At 37.2% G+C, this 21019-nt stretch overlaps 2 protein-coding genes across 5 annotated transcripts in view; one reads left to right on the top strand and one right to left on the bottom strand.

The window, feature by feature from the left end:
* Window positions 1-4312: 4312 nt before the first annotated feature.
* LOC133156717 (dual specificity tyrosine-phosphorylation-regulated kinase 4-like) lies at window positions 4313-20214 on the bottom strand. Its single transcript, XM_061282636.1, has 14 exons — window positions 20129-20214; window positions 11666-11840; window positions 10876-11049; window positions 10725-10788; window positions 10463-10626; window positions 9762-9898; window positions 7910-8050; window positions 7677-7815; window positions 7359-7434; window positions 6503-6675; window positions 6375-6435; window positions 5365-5464; window positions 5176-5276; window positions 4313-4638 (listed from the first exon to the last, which is right to left on the bottom strand). Exons 1-14 carry the CDS (start codon window positions 20212-20214, stop codon window positions 4553-4555), a joined length of 1677 nt encoding a protein of 558 aa, XP_061138620.1. The 3' UTR covers window positions 4313-4552.
* Window positions 12698-21019, top strand: part of mical2b (microtubule associated monooxygenase, calponin and LIM domain containing 2b) — a 29000-nt gene continuing 20678 nt past the window's right edge. For all 4 annotated transcript variants that reach the window (XR_009714895.1, XR_009714896.1, XM_061282591.1 and 1 more), the window contains exon 1: window positions 12698-12894. The gene's annotated coding sequence lies outside the window, so the exon portion shown is untranslated. The remainder of the gene's footprint in view (window positions 12895-21019) is intronic.

Below are 21019 nucleotides of genomic sequence, written 5' to 3'. Positions count from 1 at the left end.
ACAAAAAAACATCATGCATCAATCATATTTTTCACACAAGTAAAAAAAATCTGTTCTGAGACAAAAGGAGGAATTTTCCTTGTCCTATGCTGCTGCGCTGATTCATTCATTCGTTCATTTACTTATTCATTTGTTCGTTCGTTTGTTCATTTATTTCTCATCCATCCATCCATCCATCCATCCATCCATCCATCCATCCATCCATCCATCCATCCATCCATCCATCCATCCATCCATCCATTCAATGGTATTAAAATGGCTACTTCTTAGAGCTCCTTGAAAATGCTGCAATCGTTGATTGTACATTGGAAAATATAGGGCACGTTATATCCTACTGCTTTGAATGTGTTTATCTCTTCACTTAACTTCCAGTGTATATTCCTTTTTTTCTTTTGTAAACCCTTTATTGAGATTGGTGAATATTTTTTTCATAAGCAAGCATTGCTTAAGGCCACAAACCTAAAGAAAAATGTGTGCTATGTCTGACCAGATTGTATTTTGAATTATTTCTGCTAGTCCAACAATGCATCTATCCAAACCATTCTTATTTTATTTTGGTTCTGGGTTTAACGACATAAAAATGTCGATAATGCATCGCTTGATTTCCCAGGAAACAAGAAATTTGATATTTGTGAAATTATACTAAGCTCACTCACTTCCCACTCTTTCTCAATGACACCATTTCTTTGACGTAATTTGGAGTCAGTCGATCATTTGAAGCAGGAAGAACACACATGCAGAGGATAGGAGGAATCCTTAATCCCAGTGGTACTCTTTGGCAGAACAGCTCAAAGCTGGCGGTAGAGGATTAAATCAGTGTCATCAGTCTGCCAGTCAACCGAACAGTCAGTCTATACCAAGATGAAATCGGATGAAAATCAAAACCCAATTTCATTTCCTGTGCATCTCTCAAAGGCAATGGCAGGTAGCATTCAGTCTGTAGTTGCTAAGGCCAGATAGCAGAGATACTACAAGGAGTCATGTCAATGTCTTTTTTACATCACTGTGCTAAAAATCGTTAAAAAGGCCATTTACACATTGAGATACATACAGTAGCATGGCAAATAAAAACACACAATAATCTGACCATTTGACAATTCTTGCCCAAGAAGTAGCAAGCTCTCTACTCAGAGTTTTTTTTCTCCCTCTTTCCAAAGCTCATGAGGTTTGTCGCTTGTGAAAACAGAGGTTCTCGTCATCCTTCTATTGTTTATGAAGGCTTGGCAGACTAGGTCTGAGAAAGTGTGTTAGGCACCAGGGGAACTACTATCTTAGTTTGCAACAACCTTTTCTCACGTGTCACAATACACAAACACAGCTTGGTGGAAAAAAAAAAGCCACATTCACGGTTTTGTTAGATATGTAAACATTTGCAGTGTGAGTGACAAAAGTATGCGAACATGAATGTGGTCCGATTGAAAGAGCTGGTTGAAGCGGTCACGCCTTCAACCCACTCACCAGTTTGGAGGTTTCCATTTTCAAAAAGTAATGCCCAATATAAACCTAAGAGCTGTGAGAATACCTAAAATTAGAAATAGTCACAAATATAATATCTCTAAAAACCTTGATATTCAAAGAAAAGTTAACCACCGCTTTTGCTTGTTGTATGAGTTGCTGTCTTGTAAAGCTGATTCATTGTCATTCATTGATTCAAGTCTACAGACTTGCAGAAATCTTTGGCACGGGCAAAAAAAAAAAAAAAAACACCTTTAATGGCCCCAAAGTCTGAAGTGAAATTACAAATGGGGTATATCAATTTCATGAGGTCAACAAATAACATATGAGAGCATTAACTTCCATGAAATACCTGATCATGACTCAAAATCCTCCATTGATAATCTAATCAATCACTTTTTAATACCTAGATGATTATAGAAATGTATTACTTGGTTTTGATAATGAAAAGTGGCATCATGAATACCTGCACAGTCATTGCTGTCTCTAAAATAAATCTGCCAAGAAACTCCCAAGTGACAAATAAGCCAAGTGAATGCTAATCAGCTAATGTAGGAGCGAAAAGCTTGCTTTGAGTGGATTTACCGACATCTTGTTCACTGCGCTGTTTGCTTCACCACCAGAATTGTGGTTCACAGAGTACATTGATTTAAATTATACAATGTTCAGACATCATTGAGGGAAAATCCTGCATTGATCCTGCCCAGCCCTTAGAGACTTAGATTTGCTGTTTATCTTTTTCATCAGCGATGTTAGTTTCCACAAAACACTTTTCATAATGGGATATTGTAATTGGCAATCATGTTTAAATGTTAACTCGTGAAAATGATGGGATAAAACGATAAATGAAGTTTACTTGCCTTATCCTTTACAATGTAGGTAGGTGATTGGGGTTTACTCTTGCGTTCCTAAAGGATGGCAGAGATCCCAAAAAGATGATGCAGGGAAAAACGAGGTGGTACAGAGGGAGAGAGTGAGAGAGGTGTCTTGATGCAGTCTCGACAAGGTCTGAATACATATCAGCTGTGTAGGTTTGTGGATAGGGTTTTGGTAGCGTCATTACGAGAGCACTTCATTCCTGTTTTCACTAGATGACCACATCCACGTGTACAAACACAATTCATCTTCACATTTATAAGGCACACTGACTTTTCCCAGTGTCAGGAGTCACTTCATTTATTACATTTATCTTGTTCAGCCGCTGACCTCAAATTCTTTTCTTTGAGGGCCGGTTTCAGGAATGTTTTATGCTACCAGATAAAATCATAAGGTCTGTAATCAGCAAGTTCTGGAGAAGCTGGATGACAATCGTGACCATTGTTGCATCAGGGAGACGGTAATGTATGTTTTTTAGTTACTACATATATTTTCATTTACCACTCACCACACACTGTGAACTTTCCTGAGAGAGGGATTAACATTGTGTAGATAGATAGATAGATAGATAGATAGATAGATAGATAGATAGATAGATAGATAGATAGATAGATAGATAGATAGATAGATAGATAGATAGATAGATAGATAGATAGATAGATAGATAGATAGATAGATAGATAGATAGATAGATAGATAGATAGATAGATAGATAGATAGATAGATAGATAGATAGATAGATAGATAGATAGATAGATAGATAGATAGATAGATAGATAGATAGATAGATAGAGTCTGTCAACTCACAGACAATAAAGACAGCTCCGCACGGTAAACTACACCTAGCTCAGCACGAAAAAGATGTGCCTGTTTTTAAATCAAGCGCCTGTCTACACAAATAGGACCTCTAATGTCCAACATAAATTAGTATATCCCATTTGAAAAGCATTTATTAATCAATTTCATGGTGAACAAGTTCATCTAATGGATAGCAATAATTATCGCTTGGCATTGTTTTCTCATCACTCACCAAATAATTTTCTCTCTGCCTGTCCCTGTCACTAGACCTCTTCCTAATGTTATATTGCCTTGGGCTCTGCTGTGAATTGGGGCTACATAAATAGAATTTACTTGACTAGTACCCGACAGACCTTTGAAAAATGTAAATTCGCATTAGATAAAAATATTTACTTACATTATTTTAAATATTAAATATTTTATACTTTATCTTCTTGTGGAAAGTAGCAACTAGAAGAATGTGCATATGGGGAAGAGACATTGGAATAGTGCCAGATGTGAAAAAATAACCAACATTTTATTTGTCCATTTGCTTTCTAAATTTACATTAAACTTGACAAAAACGTGAGGGCCCTGTCCTTCTCAGCCTCTCAGGGAACCTAATCATTACAAAAAAAAAAACTCACCCAAAAGTAAAACATTCAAAATAGGGATGACCAATCAATCACCTCCAAAGAAAATTCCAACAGGAACACTCGCAATGCAGTTAAAACTGTAGATGTGGCTGCTCCTTATTTTGTCTTGTGTTGTGAGACACTCTCAATTCTTCCTGATGCTTAACTGTTGAGAAAACCTTTAGTGGAGCGTCATCCTGATACCAGCAGCTTACATTAATTCCAGTGACAATACCATTGACTGTTGCACATTCATGTCAAAGCTTAACTTGTTCTTGTCACTGGATTTTCACTCCTTGCCCCAAGCGACTCATTACTACATCTGTGTCTTCAGGGTGCATAGGGTGGCATGGCTTGGGACCGGTCTCATTTATTAAAATATTCTTGAGCAAGTTAACCCAAATGACTCTAGGTGTCAGTACACACCATCATTTGGTGAATACTTAGGAGGTAGAAAGGCATGGTACAATACTGCAAATGAAGTGTGCACTCAGTACATGCTCCACTTGAAAGTGAAAGGTGCAATGGCTGGCTTCCTGTTGTTGGATTGTTGTTGAGGATGAGCTGCCTGTGTGCCCGCATGATGCCATGCTCTCTAGTATCCATTTTTCGGGCACTGAGCATTCTCTTACTCAGTTCAGGGAAACCTTATGCAGGTCTGTAGAGCCTTGGGAGTTTTGAGTCATGCCTTTGCAAACTAGTTATGGATGCTTAGGCCTCCTGTTGTTATTTCCTCCCTATCTCTACAATTTTATATATGCATGTAGTTTTTATATATACATGCACCCCAGTGTACAAGAGTTCAGGAGTTACTGTTTATGTGGTACCAATGGCTGTAACAGTGGTGGTGCAATTTTGTCTCTCTTCAGCAAGCTGGTTTTGGCTGCTTTGACACCTGTGGAGGTGGACAAAAAAGGGAAATATTAGTCTTTTCAAATGTTATATAGTAGCTTGTTTCCGTATATGTTTCAAACCAGAACTCTCAGGAATATTGCCTCACTGAAACAATTTGTGAGGAACAATCCCCAAATCACTGAGTCTGATCTTAAACTTCAAGGTTATTGCTGCAAAAGGAGGCTCAAGCATTAACCCAATGGTTTACAATCTTTTCCAGCCTTCACTATGACAATGTACAAACATGTGTTCACTAAAACCTGAATATACATAATTATATGTCTGTGTTTGTGGCATGGATGATGATCAGATCATATCTTGTGACCAAATCATGGAATTTATGACATCTAGATAATTCCAAAGACTTCACCTAGTTTTTCTTGCAACTCAAAATAACACCAAACAATACAATGCCATGGAACCCCTATGGTTAATGAGATATTTCAGTCTGTACTAAAGTGTTCTGAAACAGTAATTAATGTGAATACGTTAATGTTTTCATATCGAGTTGAAGCATACAGTATTAGTGTTGACTCACTCGTTTTAATTGCCGTCTTCATTGGTTTGGACACATCTGCGTTTAGGATCCATGGATGACGCAAAGCTTGTTCTGGAGTGAGACGCTTCTTTGTATCATATCTGACAAACAATATACATGCACTCAATGTACATTCATATATTGATTGATGATACTACAAATACCGACTGTCATTGTATGTTCTCTTACTCTAAGCAGGTTGAAATGAAATCCAGAAACTTTGGATTGCTTGACCTTATCCTCATGGTCAGTGATTTTTGTTGTTTGGTGGATTCAACGTCCGGACCACCTGTGTTTAAAAAAAAAAAAAGTGATGGTAATGTTGGGGCTAATTTGGCACTAAATGTTGTGAACAAATGTGCTACTAAGTCATAAAAAAAGATAAATGTTCCATGCACTATTATATGTTCTTACTCAACAGCTATATTGAATGCTGGAGTTGGGCCAAAATCTTTAAATCACAGTTAATTTTTTATTTTTGGTCAGTCAAGACACGTACGTAGGTATTATTTTTACAAATTATTGACCAAGCTAAAATGTAGAAAATGGCTTGCTGATATTCATTTTTCAAAAATATACAGACCTACAGGTGTTGTTGGTGTGCTGGAGCCCATCCCAGCGTGCACTGCTTGGTGATATTTACAAACCTGGCATTTTTGGGCTCTCTTAAAAGTGATGATTTTGGAGGTATGAGGATTCCGCCCGATACATATATTCTGATACGACTAGGATTTGCACATGACTTTTAAAGCACTTTATCTACTACACTATCTGTAGAAATGTTTTAAAAACTCAGACATTCAATCATTTGAAAATGTATTAATTTATTGAAATAGTATTAATATAATCAGCAAATTGCTACAGTTATGTTCTATTTACGAGTTGTCTTAGTTTGCTGCAGACCAGTGGACATTGGCCCAAAGTGTCCTATTTGAAAAATGCATGATTGAGAACGAGAATGAAAACCCCAGAAGAAAAATTCAGAGACCGTTCAAGTATTATAACTTATTTTACTTTAATGTGGTATTTTAAATAAAGTATTTTAATTAAGTATAAAACTTTAAATACTTTTTCTCAATACGATCCCCCATTATTTTCACATTAAAAGCTCCCACCCTTTGAAAAAAAGAAAACAAAATAGCAAAGAAACTTGAGGGAGAAAATTGCCATCATCATGAAGAAACATTTTTTTTACTTACCCATGCGGAATTTTTTTTCATTTGCTTCCATCTGCATTTCCATTGGTGGGAGGCCAAGCACCTGAAATGATATTCAATGCCTTGCTTAGTTATTCACAACTAGTGAGGCGTGCAATTGTCAGTCTTACTCTTGTGATAGAGTAGAACATATCTGCTTTGGTATGGCCACTAAAGAGAGCGTAGCCTCTGTCGAGTTCAGCCAACATACAGCCTAGGCTCCACATGTCGGTCGCTGGGGTAGAAATTTTGCCGAGAAGCAGCTCTGGAGACATGTACGGCAGAGTGTAAATGGTCGGTCTGTCTGTGGTAGATCATATAGAAAAGACACATAAGCATTGTTTGTGGTGTTTAATTTAATTTAGTTGTCAAGTATAATGGGATTTTCTGTCCTGGTACTGTTATTTTCCCCGTGTGCACTATTGTGTTAACAACGCACACACAGTCGCATAGACACACACAAAGTCTCCTCCAAAAGAACTGGAAAGGCAAGGTCAGTTCCTTTGTTTTTGTTGTAAACTAAAGATATTTGTGTTTCAAATCAAAAGAATATGAGCCAAAAGTTCAGAATTATCCTACAGCTTTTATACCTAGATGTGTTAAATGTGATTAATGTTGAATTACTGGAATAAGAATTAAACAAGCAAAATCCACTTGTTTTTCTCCATTTTGTTGCTTAACTCATATTCCACGAACGCAGTATTAACCAGAATGCCGAGCAGTGGGGGCACAAACAACATATATTCTAAAGAAACATTTGGGATTGACTTCCTCTTTAAAACTTCATTTTGTCACTAGTCAGATAACTAATTACGACATCGCTTACAAATGTCACAGGAGACGTGATTGGTTGATTTGACGTCTTGTTCATTTTTTTTTAACTCTCACAATTTTCAACTCTACCTCCACTGTTTTCTACTGTGTGCTTTACTTTTCAGGGACACTAAATGTTCACCTGTGACATTTAGTTGAAAAAGATGCACTTGCCATTGTCTTTCAAAAAAATGCAGCCTCCAAAATCGCTCACTGCAGCATTGTTTTCCTTGTCTAATAGAATGTTTTCCTGCAAAGAGAAAACATAGTATAGAAGTTTAACAATATCAACCATAGCCCAAAGAGTGAATTACAATTTTTAATTAACAAATGAACTGCCACCTAAAATCTAGAATCACTCACTGTTGTTTTGGCTTTGAAGCATTTGCACCTAACGCGTGTAGTTTTCCAAAATTACATTTTTCACAATTCACAAAAATATGTTACCTTCTTTCAAGACTTGTACATATGGTTGTCCTAAGGGTACCTTACCGGTTTCAGATCACCATGAACAATCTTCATGCCTTTGAGTACTTGAAGACACTTAAGCACATCGGTGGCATATTTTCTAATGTCCCCATCATGGAGTCGTCGCATCTTGCTCTGCATTAAGGCTTTAAAGAGGTCCTTTCTGAAAATAAATATAATTGAATGCTTACTCTTACTGCATGAATCAGAAGTTCTAGTCCTACTACAGAAAGAAACAAAAAGGGTTGTCAACTTACTCAAAGAGGTCAAATGTGATGCACAGATGGCTGCGGAAGTAAAAGTACTCCTTCATGTGAACTAGATTGGCTTTGTTGCTCTTGTCTAACTTTTGCAGGGTCTTTAAAACTTTTAGTTCTGCCTCCGCAAACCCATGACCCCTACAAGCAAAAGCATGTCCAGAATTATTTTCTTTAGCAACCAGGGTTCTTAAACTTTGATGTATTATTTTTATTGTTCACATTAACAAGGTTCCTGGCCTTTTGATATTTCCTGTCTGAATATGTATCATACACTGGCTGTAATTTCATTGTATTAAAAAATGTATGAATATATTCTTGAGAAAATAGTTTCTACCTTTAGTAATCAAAGCTAGGGGTTTCCGTTTCTACTTTGTCTTGCATGTGTTATCCGTACGTTTAGAGCGAATGTGAATGTTGAAAACAAAAAAAGAAGGTTCTTTTTTCATGCAGGTGGAGAAAGGAGACTGACGTGATTTTTCTATCATCCTGTTTATGAGATAACATTTCCAGAAACACAATTGACTCTTTTCAGTTAAAGTCAACCAAATCTTGTAATATATTACCATCCGGTGATCTTTTTGTGTCACAGCAGTGTCTTACTATGTCAACATCAAATTAAATTTTCACAACGCAAAAAAAGAATAAATAATGAATGTTAACCCGGCAGTGAGTTCTCGTAAATCAAGTGGATGTAAATAGCAAACTTGCCAGCTAATGAGGTTTAAATGTTTATTATGTGCTACGTAACCAACGTCTTTCCGTTTCATAGTTTGCAAAAATATGAATGTGAAGCTTTGTAAAGCTCTTTGTCAGCCATGTATATATGTATATGTGTGTGTGTTATGTGTTATTATTTTAAACATTTTAATCAGATTGACTTTCTCACCTCTTGGACTATGGCTTTATTTTTGGACTGACAATGGCCACAGCCTTTTTCCATGACGGACAAGGACAGAGGGACAATTATATCATATATAAGGGCGGACGTTATGTGTTATGTGTCTGCATACCCCTCAGTTGCATCCCTGGTGAGTACTGTAGTAGGTTTGGCTGGCTCCCACGTGTTTTAAGCTAAATAAGACTCTGTTCAAACTCTTTTGACAAAACACAACCAACTTCATTAGTGAGGCTTTTCAGATTGCCTCACGTCTGAAGCAAAGGAGTTTGTTACGATTTCCATACCTTGTCGCTGGCCTTTTTTCCCCTCATCCTCCTACTCTTATATTAGCAGAAAGCGGGATTTTTTTTCTTATATGATGCAACAACCAGCATTCCCACATTGTTAAGTCTGTCGCTGTCAGAGAAGGTGAACTCGCAGATTTTTGATGCGCACCAAATTCACGCAAAGGCTCATGGGGCGTTAAAAGGAGGTGGATTAAAGAGTATAAAAAAATATTTACGTCATTGTTCCTTCAACCGCCAGTCAATCCACTCTATTCATTTCAATGTATATCTTTTGCATCGCTCGGACATCGCCCACCAGATTTCCACAGCAACCAGCCGAGTGCTGGTATGGATTGAGAAAAGGGTCATTGTGGTCTATAAAAATAAACGACATACAAATAAAGTAGAGGCATTACATCTTCTTCAAAATATTGACGAGGCTATGTCTGAGGATGAGTGGTCACAGGAGGATTTGACTGACAGCAAATCTGAGCGAGCAGTCACCCCCCTTGGCCAAAAGGAGCTGTGTCGATTTTAACTGTTTATTTCACTGTAATACAGTATTGGGAGTTTAGAGGGAGAAATGACTGATCGGACATCACGCAGAGATTGTTGGGGTTGAAATTTGTGAACTGGGAAACTTGGCACGATTTCTGTTATACACATTGGTTAGGTGACATCTTACTCGGTTGTGTTTCGAAAAACCTTGACTGCAACCAGCATTGTTGTCTTGTGGTCCTTACACTTGAGGACTTTTCCAGCAAATCCTGATCCAATCACCCTCAATATTTCAAAGCGGTAAGCCAGGTGGTCGCCAATCCTCTGTTGATGGAAAAAAAATCATTGATCAATGAATGTGAATATATTAGTAATGTGTCATGCAGAGTTTCACGATACACAGTAGAAATATCCAGAAAACGCTTTTATTAAGAGTTCATGTGATTAGAGGATGAGGAGGGTGGTCACTCGAATGTAGCTGTTTTGGCAATGCAAAAGAAAAAATACAGTATGTCGTGGTAGAATTCAATTTATTTACAGAGCGCCAAACCACAACAGAAGGTGTCTTAAGGCACTGTTCACATGGAACAAGTCAAAGACCACACGCCTGATTTATTAAAATTTCAACTGAACCCTACATGAGCCAGCACTATGCGACGGAAGCAAGGACAAATTGGTTGTGAAGCAAGATCGACGAGATCCACGATTCGATGTGAGGTGGCCTTCTACCTTAGCAGGTTGGGTTAGACGGTAGAAACGAAACAAATATTTCGCTAAAACATGAAATTTCATGATGACATGACATTGATTTTTTTTTTCCTTGAGTGGCAGCAATACACTTCTTTAAAAATAGAAAAAAAATAAAACCAGTGGTCGTTCTGCACTTACTGATTTGTAAAATCCCTGTTCATCATCAAATGACTTGACCTCCTCAGTTGTGGTTTGTGTCCGATTTTTACTGTCCTTTTTTCCTACGTACCAGACTTTTCTGTATTCTTTAATTTCAATCTGCTCGTACGGTGTCAAGAATCGTCTGTTATCTCGAAGAATACCTGTGGACATATTAAGAGATTACATTTCACGTATTTGTCATCAGACTATAAACAATGCATGTAGCAATAATACAAAGGCCGGTCCCTGAAGCCCTTACTTTCATATGTCATACTCGGCAAATTGAAAGTGAAGATTTTGTTCTTGATGGTTGTTTTGTACGCCTGAATAGAAAGAGAAACTGAAAACATTTCCAAAACTTGACAAATTTACAAACAGAAATACATTTGCAAGACGCCATTAAAACTTACGTGAACAGGTTTGGGGTGTCCTTGTTGATACACATGTTTTTGTGGGTATCTGATCTTTTGACATATTAATCCAATTTCAGTAATTTGAGGAGGATGATTTGATGGTGGTGACATCTTTTTTCCAGCAGATTTGCTTGACTTTTGGTGAACCTTACTTATTGAAGTTGGACAGATCTAGATGTTTATCAGAAAAGGTTCATATTTAGGATGCTGTAAACAAAATAATCTGGATTCATATGGACAAACCAGATTATATCATCATGCATGGAAGCACTGCTGAAACATTTGGCTCTTTTTTATGAAAATGTGCAGTGCAGTCTATAGTTCACTTTCGTAAAATTATTTTCCCCTTGTTTCATCTTAAGAAAAAGCTTGACATCTGACAAATTGACCAGTTCGATTATAATTTGGCGCAACAAATGAGCAATGAGGGCGGGGTGGAGAACTCAGAAGAGAACACAATTAAAGTGTCAGTGAGAATGAGTGTTTTGTGCCGACATGGGATAAAACGAATCCATAGTTGAATAAGCAAGCAATTCAGCATCCTGTTCCTTTGTCTGTGGTTGGAGTCACTGGACCTAGATGTGCATTTAAGATTTTTGTTTCAGCCCTTGTATGCATATAGTGTGCAAATATATCCATTGCTGCATAGAAACAGAAGTTTGCAGTTTTAGTTTTTTCCCCCCACAGATAAATTGTTACATGTAGAAGATGGGCAATTTATGCATGTATGAAAACAATAATCATTTATACTCTACGTTAACATAAAACATCTTAAAATATAACATACCTTGTTGGGTTGAAACATTGCTCTGTAAATACATTGTTGTTTTTGGAACCTCCTCGCTTGCAGTGCCTTTTCAAGTCCCAAGCACCTCTGCTTGAAGACTTGCGCAATGTCAAGATGGTTGAAAGTAAACATTTTACGCCGGAGCGGAACATACGTTGGTGGTGTTATACGATTTCTTCAGAACCCCTCGTAATGCCATTGGGTCATTCTTTGACTTAAAGGCTCGATGATCTCGTCATAGTTTATAGAACAACTCCTGCGCGAGTCACTAGACAATCGGCGTCACAATTTGAGTTACAAGGGGAAAACAAAAGCTGGATTCCAACTTTGCCTCTGTCCTTACTTCATGGACTTTCTTCATCCTAAAAAATAGATCTATGTCTATTTTGCTACAATTAATATTAATATACAATTTCCTGTATTGTATCGTGTCAGTGCCTTGTGATATTTATTCTACATTCCCATTTATAAATGCAAATATTGCGGAGCTGCCACTACCACCTGAGGGCAGAAGAGGACCACACATGACGTTCCATGGATGAAATTGTATTTTTCTTTATCTGCACTTTATACCGTATTACTGAGCACTCCATTACCCCAAATGCACTGAGGTATCCATCCATCCATCCATCCATCCATCCATCCATCCATCCATCCATCCATCCATCCATCCATCCATCCATCCATCCATCCATCCATCCATCCATACCTAGTTTGAAGTATCAGTTAGGATGGCCCAAATAAATAAGTAAATAAATAAATAAATAAATAAATAAATAAATAAATAAATAAATAAATAAATAAATAAATAAATAAATAAATAAATAAATAAATAAATAAATAAATAAAAAAATAAATAAATAAATAAATAAATAAAGGAATAAAGGAATAATGGATTGGATTTTTTTACTTTATTAATTGGTCTGTACAAAAATAATAAGCGTCCTTTATAAATGCCGATAAAGCAGTATGTTGTTAGGTTGTCTGCCTCTTATGTTGAAGGGCAAGACGGAAGCGTGTGATTTACTAGGGGGAAAAAAAGACTTTATGAAGTAGCTGTCACACTCCGGCGGTCGTCATGTGAACAGCGATCAGGTTCAACTACCGTAGTCGCGTGTCGGCATTCAAGCCAATTTGTGCCATTACTTGGAGGAAACTATTTGGGAGACAACGTTGAATAAAGACGGAAGCCTGCGACAGGTCGCCGATTTGCTGACATGAGCTCCCCGGTAAGTAGCTGTCAGAAAGCCCCTCTGCAAATGTGCGCACGACTTAATGCCCATCACGAATGTTACTTTGAATTTCGCACCTGGTTGCAATTCCCCTAGTCAATTTCATATTTTCTAACCAACCTGGTTAACATGATTGATTTTTTTTAAACCCGCTGCAGCTTTATTTACGCTATTTCTCCCTTGAAGAGGCACAGCAGGTGAATTAAAGCAGGCCATGAGCTAAGGTGGAATGTTCATGGACTTGATTCAGCAAAATGACGTTGCAATGATTATTATGGTTCTACTTCTATTTTTTATTAGCTTCGATTCAAAACGGATCAGAAATGGAAATAAAAAAAACGTTGAGAAGTCCTGAAAATATGAGATGAATTTCCTTTTGGCGCAAGTATCCCATTACATATCTGCCAAATGAAATTATTTTCACAAGTGCTGCAGCCATTTGAGATGTTCAATTCCTTCAGGCTTGTTGCTGCTCATATTTCCCCGTGTCAAAAGTTAACTTAACCTCTTCATGTTGAAACGCCACCACTTAATGTTCAAGTGACACGATTGATTTCTTCTTTTTTTTTTTTTTTCTGCTGTCAAATGGCAGAATTCATATATGCACCATATACGTGCTTTAAAAAAAAAAAAAAAACTAGGGATTTGGTATATTCAGATTGGAATCACAGATAAAATAGAAAAAGACACAAGCTTTTAGTCTAAAACAATAAAATTACAAGTAAATTACCGTTTTTTTCCATGTATAATGCGCAAAATTTAACTAATTTATTGTCCTAAAATCTGGGGTGCGCATTATACATGGGTACAATTTTTTTATTTTTTATTTTTTTATTTTTTTATCCGGATATCATACGGAGGACGCCATTACAGATGCACTTTCTTCTCTGCTGTTCACTTCAAACACACTCCATACGAACACAATGCTCTCGTATCAGACGCTTGCTAGATCACCTGCTCGTTTGCTGTCACAATGTACCCTACACAAATCCGAAACATTTCTTCGCTATTGAGTATGCTAGCGCATGCGCAGTGATACTGACCGGCAGAATAACATCCGGTTGTTCCCAAAGATGCTCTTTTTTTCTGAAGTAATTTTATATTCACGGACTTAAGTAGGAGTCAAAATTTGGGTGCGTATTATACATGGGTACAGGCTTTTTTCCAGCATCAACATGCCATTTTTAGGGGTGCGTATTATACATGGGGGCACATTATACATGGAAAAAAACGGTAGTTTTAATGCTTTTAAAACAAATTTTTATATATTGATATTCATCAGAATGCAGTTTTAATAATACTGTAATATTAATCAGAATGCTGTCTTTCAACAAGTTGGGCTGCATAGAACATATTGAAAATATTTATTTTGACTTCTCCATTGAAGCAGCAACATAAACCCAAATGTGTGCCACAATTGGAACATGGAACGTATTAAAGTCTATCAATCATCTATCCAATTACAGAAAACATTTGCGTGAAAAACACTAGGCCGTTAATATAAAACAATCGGATGAAAAACAGAGTACGGCTGTAACTGACTTTGTACCTTGTGCCATCAAGTGATCCACAGTGTTCTGAGTTTACTGCGCTAGCTCATTGTTCACCGTCTCTAACATCGACGCGTCTCGTGTCAGCACTGTTGTAAAATGACATTCCACTGTAATTAATGATTCTGAATGAACTATGAATGTCATGCATTTAAATTGTACTATTCCAAATATCCTATTGGTTAAGCTGTAATAAGAAAATGGTTCTACTTTTCAAAAGTTGTTTGCAAGTGTATGTATTGGGGAGGTGTTTATGCACTAATTACGTTTTGTAAATTTCATTTTAAGCCTAATTTTATCTTTATTTTATTTTTTACCTTTTCTTAATGATCTATTCTTTATTTTATTAAAGCGTGCTCCTATTTTAAACTCACTTTATTAATTGTGTATGCATACATTAATGTTTTGTTTTTATGTTTTCATATTTTTCTTTCATTGTTGTAAAGGGCTTTGAGCTGCATTTCTTGTATGAAAGGTGCTATACAAATAAAATTTATTATTATTATTATTATTATATATTCTGTCCACAGTATCAGTTGGAGTTCCATACCTCTTTGTACACTATATGGGTTTCTCTGCCTGTGTTGTATTACAAAGCAATGACAACATCCGGATAATATGAGAGTAGTGTCAGGAATTAAAAATTATGTTTTTATTAGCGCGCTGTTGCAGTCGACACCAAAGATGTGAATATCATATTTCCTCTGAGTCATTTCTCATTTATCTTTCTGTCATTCAGTGTGTGGGGCCACGAAAACAAGCCACTATGGCTCACGCTGTTAGTCCCTTGAATGAGTGATTGACTTATATGGGGGCGACGCTGCACGTATCAGTTTTGGGGGAGAGACATCAGGCGACAAAAATACACCAGGGAGCTAAGTGTTGCTGGCTGACAACATGAGCTGCTGTCAGATGAGAAAGGCCAAGTTGAGCTCCAGTGTGTCGGATAATCTTTTCATGAGAACCGGACGCTGAGAAAAAAATTCTTAGATCTCAACGCTACTTTTTAAAATGCCTCTGTTGGGCATAGTAAACAAATGAAAACAAGATAGATCATGAAAGAATAAAAAACATTCCTCATGTTTTGTTTAAGAAATTGTTTTAGTGTGGCCCGCCAAGACAAATTGTGCATCGGCTTCATGTGTCAATACTAAAATTACAAATTGTCTTCACTTTAAAAAAAAAAATAGAGATACTGCGAGTAATATTTATTACCATTGATCTTTTTAAAATACTTGAGCAGTTTTACTAGTCTCAGAATTCAAAACCAGTTGTTCATCGGTTTGTTGTGTAGCCGTTGACATTCATAATGGCCATCCGAAGGGAACTAGGACTACGATGTGGCCCGCGACAAAAATGAGTTTGACACCCCTGGACTACATAAACCGTAGCGCCTCAGAGTTAGGCTACCTCTTCGATGTCAAAGGTCCTGTGTTTTAAATTGAACAATTGGGCATGTTTAATGGCGAACTTGTCAAACTGTTTAACTCGTATACAGAAGAAGAGGAATTTGATGGATTTGCGTATGAATAACAATTAACAATAATATGAGGAGTAGAATGAAGTACAACCAAACTGTCTTGCTTCCGTTTCATATTTTTGTTTACCGTAAATCATGGCATGCATGCGCCCTATAATGCGCTGTGGATTAAGTATGAGTGTGAATGCGAATGGTTGTTCGTCTCTGTGTGTCCTGCGATTGGCTGGCAACTGGTTCAGGGTGTCAGGCTCCAGCATACCCGCGCCCCCCCGTTAGGACAAGCGGTAGAAAAAAATGAATGGATGAATTACCGTTTTATTTACCTGAGTCTGAGAACAAGTTTTTATTTTGAAAAATGGACCGGATTTAAGAAAATAGGATCATAGGACCTGGCTTGGTTCATCATTATTATTTGACCGTTGCTTACAACTAACATTCTTATTCCCGGGTTGCTTCTCGCACTTTATAATGCACTATGGAAGTGCAGGCTATTGTGTCACAACAACTGCTGACAAGTTTATGGGCTTAATCGTGCATTGGTCATCTACAGTGTGTGGTGTTAATGCTATGAGGATTAGGAGTGTGATTTAAGGACTTGCATGCAACAGTCAAAGCTGGTCTCAGTACAGTCCTTGTACACATAGCATTCAGAACCCCATGTGCTCAATGAGGCTGAGGTACGGTATACACAACACAATCGTGACTTTAAAGTTGGATTTGATTTCTCAAACACGCATGTAAAAAGTTAAATAAATAAACAAGCTCAATAGTTTTAGGTCTTTCGCGTAGCAACCCATTTAGCTAGTTAATGTAAACGTTTCACCAATTGATCCAGATTTTGACAAAACACGTTAATTATTAATATAGGCTATTTTGCCTTTTATTCTCATGTTTTCATTTAAAATGCATAAAAAATTACCACCCAGAAAAAATGCAAATGTTTTTTAAATACGCAATGCCGCTCATGAATTGTATTGCATGCCTATCCAGTTTATTCTCAGTTGAGTTGCAGACAAGGTGAAGCCCACCCCGTACTAGCGGCCGGTTTACACACCTGACTGGGTCAAGAGTCAATCGCAAGGAACATAGAAACGAACAACCATTCACGCTGACATTCACAGCAATGGTCAATTTAGATTATCCACTCACTGTAAAGTAACTTGGATTCGAAATTAGGACATTCATCCAAAAGTTGTCCAATGAGTTAAACAAGGGAAAAAAACAGTTCATGCCCATCCATCTAGTTTTAATTCTTCCTTCTAGTTTTCTGCGTCCCCCAATAACGTTCTTGATAAAGATGTCGAACCGTGAGTACGTGGGGCGTCCACTGTAACTTGCAGACATATTGATCTTCAACAATTGATCCGAGAGGTTTTGCCTTCCCTTTTGCTTCAGCTTTGACAAACTAACCGTGAATCTGGTGTGTCATCATGAATTATCAGTTGATGCATGATATCAGTCATTGCTTGCTCAATCAGGGCTTACTTCATTTAAAGCCTTATGGATGTGCTCCAAAGTACAATTGTAAATTGATTGAAAGAGTATCTGCTGATTTCACTGGAATGTCAATCAAATATGGTAATTGGATCATTTTTAGTCTTTGATCAGTCAGAATTTTTAGATGGTTATCTGAGCGATTATTTGTCTCCATCATAAGACGAGACAGCATAAGTAAGGGCATTCGACCAAAGACCCTTGAAGCAGTTTGAGGTTGCAAAACCTCTGCCAGATATTCTGTTTTAAAAAGCCTGATGTGCTGACTGTGTGTTAAGTTATACTGCAGTATGTTTCGTCAAACAAACACAAGATGGTGTTAAATCGGTTGATATTTCGCACGGGGTACTGATGATGTTCGACACCACCAATACCTTTCCAAACTGATCCAGATTTAAATTTAAACTGTTATTGGCGAAACTATTCCCTTACCAATACAATCCTCTAATAGTTATGGGAAATGGAAAGGGTACAATACACGTTAACTGGATTTCAACATGAATTACCCCCTCCAGTGTGCAAACTTTGCAAAACTGTAACTGATGAAGGGCGTGCATTTTGTTAGTCTTTTATCTAAATGTTAGGCATGGGTGTGTCATCCTCCACTGCAGTGGTGCTTTCGGATGTGGCTTAATAGATAGTCGCTCTGTTTCGCCTGATACCCCTGAGCGCTACGGCCATAAGTCGTTTATCTTTAGATTCAGTAACCAGGAAGCACGTAATTACCTAAAATTAGCTTTGCTTTCTCCCAATATAGTGATGTCATTAACAATTTCCTTTTATGAAGTATATTGTTTGATAATCTGCTATTTGTGCAGATGCACAAGGTAGCCATTTACAATAAAAATGTTATTATTTCAAACTTTTATGTTTACACTACATATACTGAGGGCAGGAGAGGTCCAAAGAGAGATCAAATGAACCACTTCCTGTTCCACAACACAAAGTTCATTCCCTTTTTTTTTTTTTTTTGAGCGCAATACAGCTTTCAAGTCAGTCATTCCCATGACCAGCCTATGTATGTCACTGTTTAGATTACAGTATAAGACTTGAGTTTATAAATCAGTGGGAACTTCAATATGTCTTTAGATTAAGAATCAGAATTAGACAAATAGTGTAATCTGGGGTTTAATGATTTGAACAGATTGTCTGGATTTAAGGAACCCAGAAAACATTTCAATTTCATATCAACACTGAACAGGTGTTGAGACGTCGGTTCTTTTAAATGACTTTATCCGGTGTTAGACTGTTTGCCTAATGTGAATCATGCACTCCTACAAGAGAGCATGTTATTATTTCATGGCTGTCTACTAAAATTGACTGCAAGAGCTCTAATAGGTGCAGATCTTTTTTTGGTTCTCAAATTCAACCTAGTTCACACACCAGACTGACTGGGATCACACTTAATATGGGATGTGAATGTTTATACAAAATCGGACTTCACCCAAAAATCCGAATTGAGCATAAAGACCTGCGGTGTGAACGCATCTTTAGAGTGCTCTGCCTGACTTTTTTTTTTTTTTTTTTTAATCCGGATGCTTATGCTTAGTTTTTCCACTTAAATAAATAATACAGTAGGTCATTATAGTTATTAAGATAAATGTAAGCTTATTTTGATTCAATATTCCCTAAAAAGATCGGTTATGTGTAATTGATTTTGAAATTGAAATTAAATACCAGAGAAAGGACGAGGTTTCCGTTCCAAAGCTAAGCTCGCTTGTGTGAATTTCTTTTTTTGAGCTTGTTGAGCCGAACCTATCCAGTCACATGCACCCAGTCGTAATCCTATCAGGCATTCAGTGGAGCAGTGGAAGAAGGTAAATATGTTTTGTAGGGAAAAGAAAAAGGATTAATAATTAATTTTGAACAGTCTTGGCTTATTGTTGGCTATAAGTATACTGTACATGCATGCAGAGATGTGTGTTAAAAGCAAACATGACAAGTTAAGCAAGGCAGCACACGGACGTGTGAAGGCTATTTTCAGTGACCGCTACAAGCAGTTATTGCCTTTGGAATGTAACCTTTCCTTTACCCAAGTTTACGATTTTCCATTTCAGTTTGATATCCCAAATGATGCAGTGACCAATGCATTCAAGTCCATAGTTTAATAATTGTTGCTATTGCACAAGCCTCCAAATTGACAGTTTTATGTAAATCTTTTTTAGTTTGTATTCATCGCTGAAAATCTCCATCCCTTTTTACAGTTATGTATGTAGTATGTTGTTCAATAAATCATATTTGAAATGTATTAACATTGAAATAGCTTCATTTAATTCTTTATTGATCAACACTCAAGTTCAGCAACATTTATATTTAGGGTGTGACAGATTAGTTGTTCTGCTGATTCAATCAGTATTGTAAAATAGTCAAATTTTATGTCTTTAATTATGTAATAGTTGCAAATTACAAACAAATTTGTTAATTTATTCAATAGGGCTGCTCGATTATGGAGCCTAACCCTGCCACAACATTCAACAAAGTAAAGGGGAAAAAAACAAAGGTTGAATCTGCAAAGCCTGGTCAAATGTCCAACACAAAAAAAAAAAAAACGAATAACATTAAACTAAAATTCTGGTAGGGCCACTTGTATGTTCTTAAAGGTTTTTTGCCGAAACACCAGCCTGTTGACCTAGGAGCTTAACCTTAACCCATAGTAATGGAGTGGTTTTGCCTTTTTTGTCAACCAAGTGACGATGCTCAGCCTCACCCTCTACCATCTTCACACTTGCTAAAACCGCCGGCCTGGATCTCCACTCTCCACACTCGCGGAGAGGTAGCGATGGAGTTGTGCATGCGCGTCTCAGAACGAAAACACCAAATAATCATTTTTCCTTGATTATATGAATTTCGAGATCATCTGCAGCCAAAATCATAATCATGGTTATATTCAATGAATTGAGCAGCCCTGATATTCAGTATGTATTTTCTTGGAAATCGGCTTTATTTTCTTTCAAATATTGGCATTGGCCTAAAAGGAAATTCCTAACAGTCTACTTAAAATACAATCCACAACCATGGTTGTCCTTCTGCATCCAAAAAAGATGTCCAACTATTTTCTATCCCACTATTTTAAAATCAGACGTCCAATACATTGCCATTACCCCAAATATGTAAGCCATTAAGAGTGTGGTTTGGTATGCATTATTTTATTTCAGCTTTTTGCTTTCCTCATCTTGTCAACACCGTCTGTTTATTTGTTTAACTCCGCAACATCCTTGCTTCAGTCCCTATACTTAGTATGGGCAGGAAGGTAAATCTATTTTTTATGACGACTCAGCTGAATGAGATTGGCCCAACCAACCCGTGTCAAAATGGGGTTGGGATGGGTAGCTGAATAAAAGTTTGATCAGAGACTTCCTCTTCTTCATTGGCTTGCATAACTCCAGTTGTAATCGGATTCTTTTGGGATTACTTTAATAACCCCACTGGCATGTTGCTGGCAATAATTCTGCTCCCCCTGCAGAACGCGACACAGTAAATTACACCAGCAGCCAGAGAGCGGCCATGCTTAAATTGGCTGCGTGCACAATTATGCAACTTTTTTCTACACCATTGCAATTCATATCTGCACCATACATAACTTGGCATTGCTTCAATC

Source organism: Syngnathus typhle, linkage group LG7 (genome assembly GCF_033458585.1).
Source record: "Syngnathus typhle isolate RoL2023-S1 ecotype Sweden linkage group LG7, RoL_Styp_1.0, whole genome shotgun sequence".
In the NCBI taxonomy this organism is placed as follows: Eukaryota; Metazoa; Chordata; class Actinopteri; order Syngnathiformes; family Syngnathidae; genus Syngnathus; species Syngnathus typhle.
The sequence above is the reverse complement of the archived record's forward strand: the minus strand, read 5'-3'. Positions and strand labels throughout refer to the sequence as shown.

Coding starts and splice junctions, on each gene's coding strand:
- LOC133156717 (XM_061282636.1), bottom strand. CDS start 20,214: ATGCACAACTCCATCGCTACCTCTCCGCGAGTGTGGAGAGTGGAGATC. Junction 11,050..11,665: donor CAATGTTTCAACCCAACAAG/GTATGTTATATT, acceptor ATAAACATCTAG/ATCTGTCCAACTTCAATAAG. Junction 7,435..7,676: donor TTCATGGTGATCTGAAACCG/GTAAGGTACCCT, acceptor TTCTCTTTGCAG/GAAAACATTCTATTAGACAA.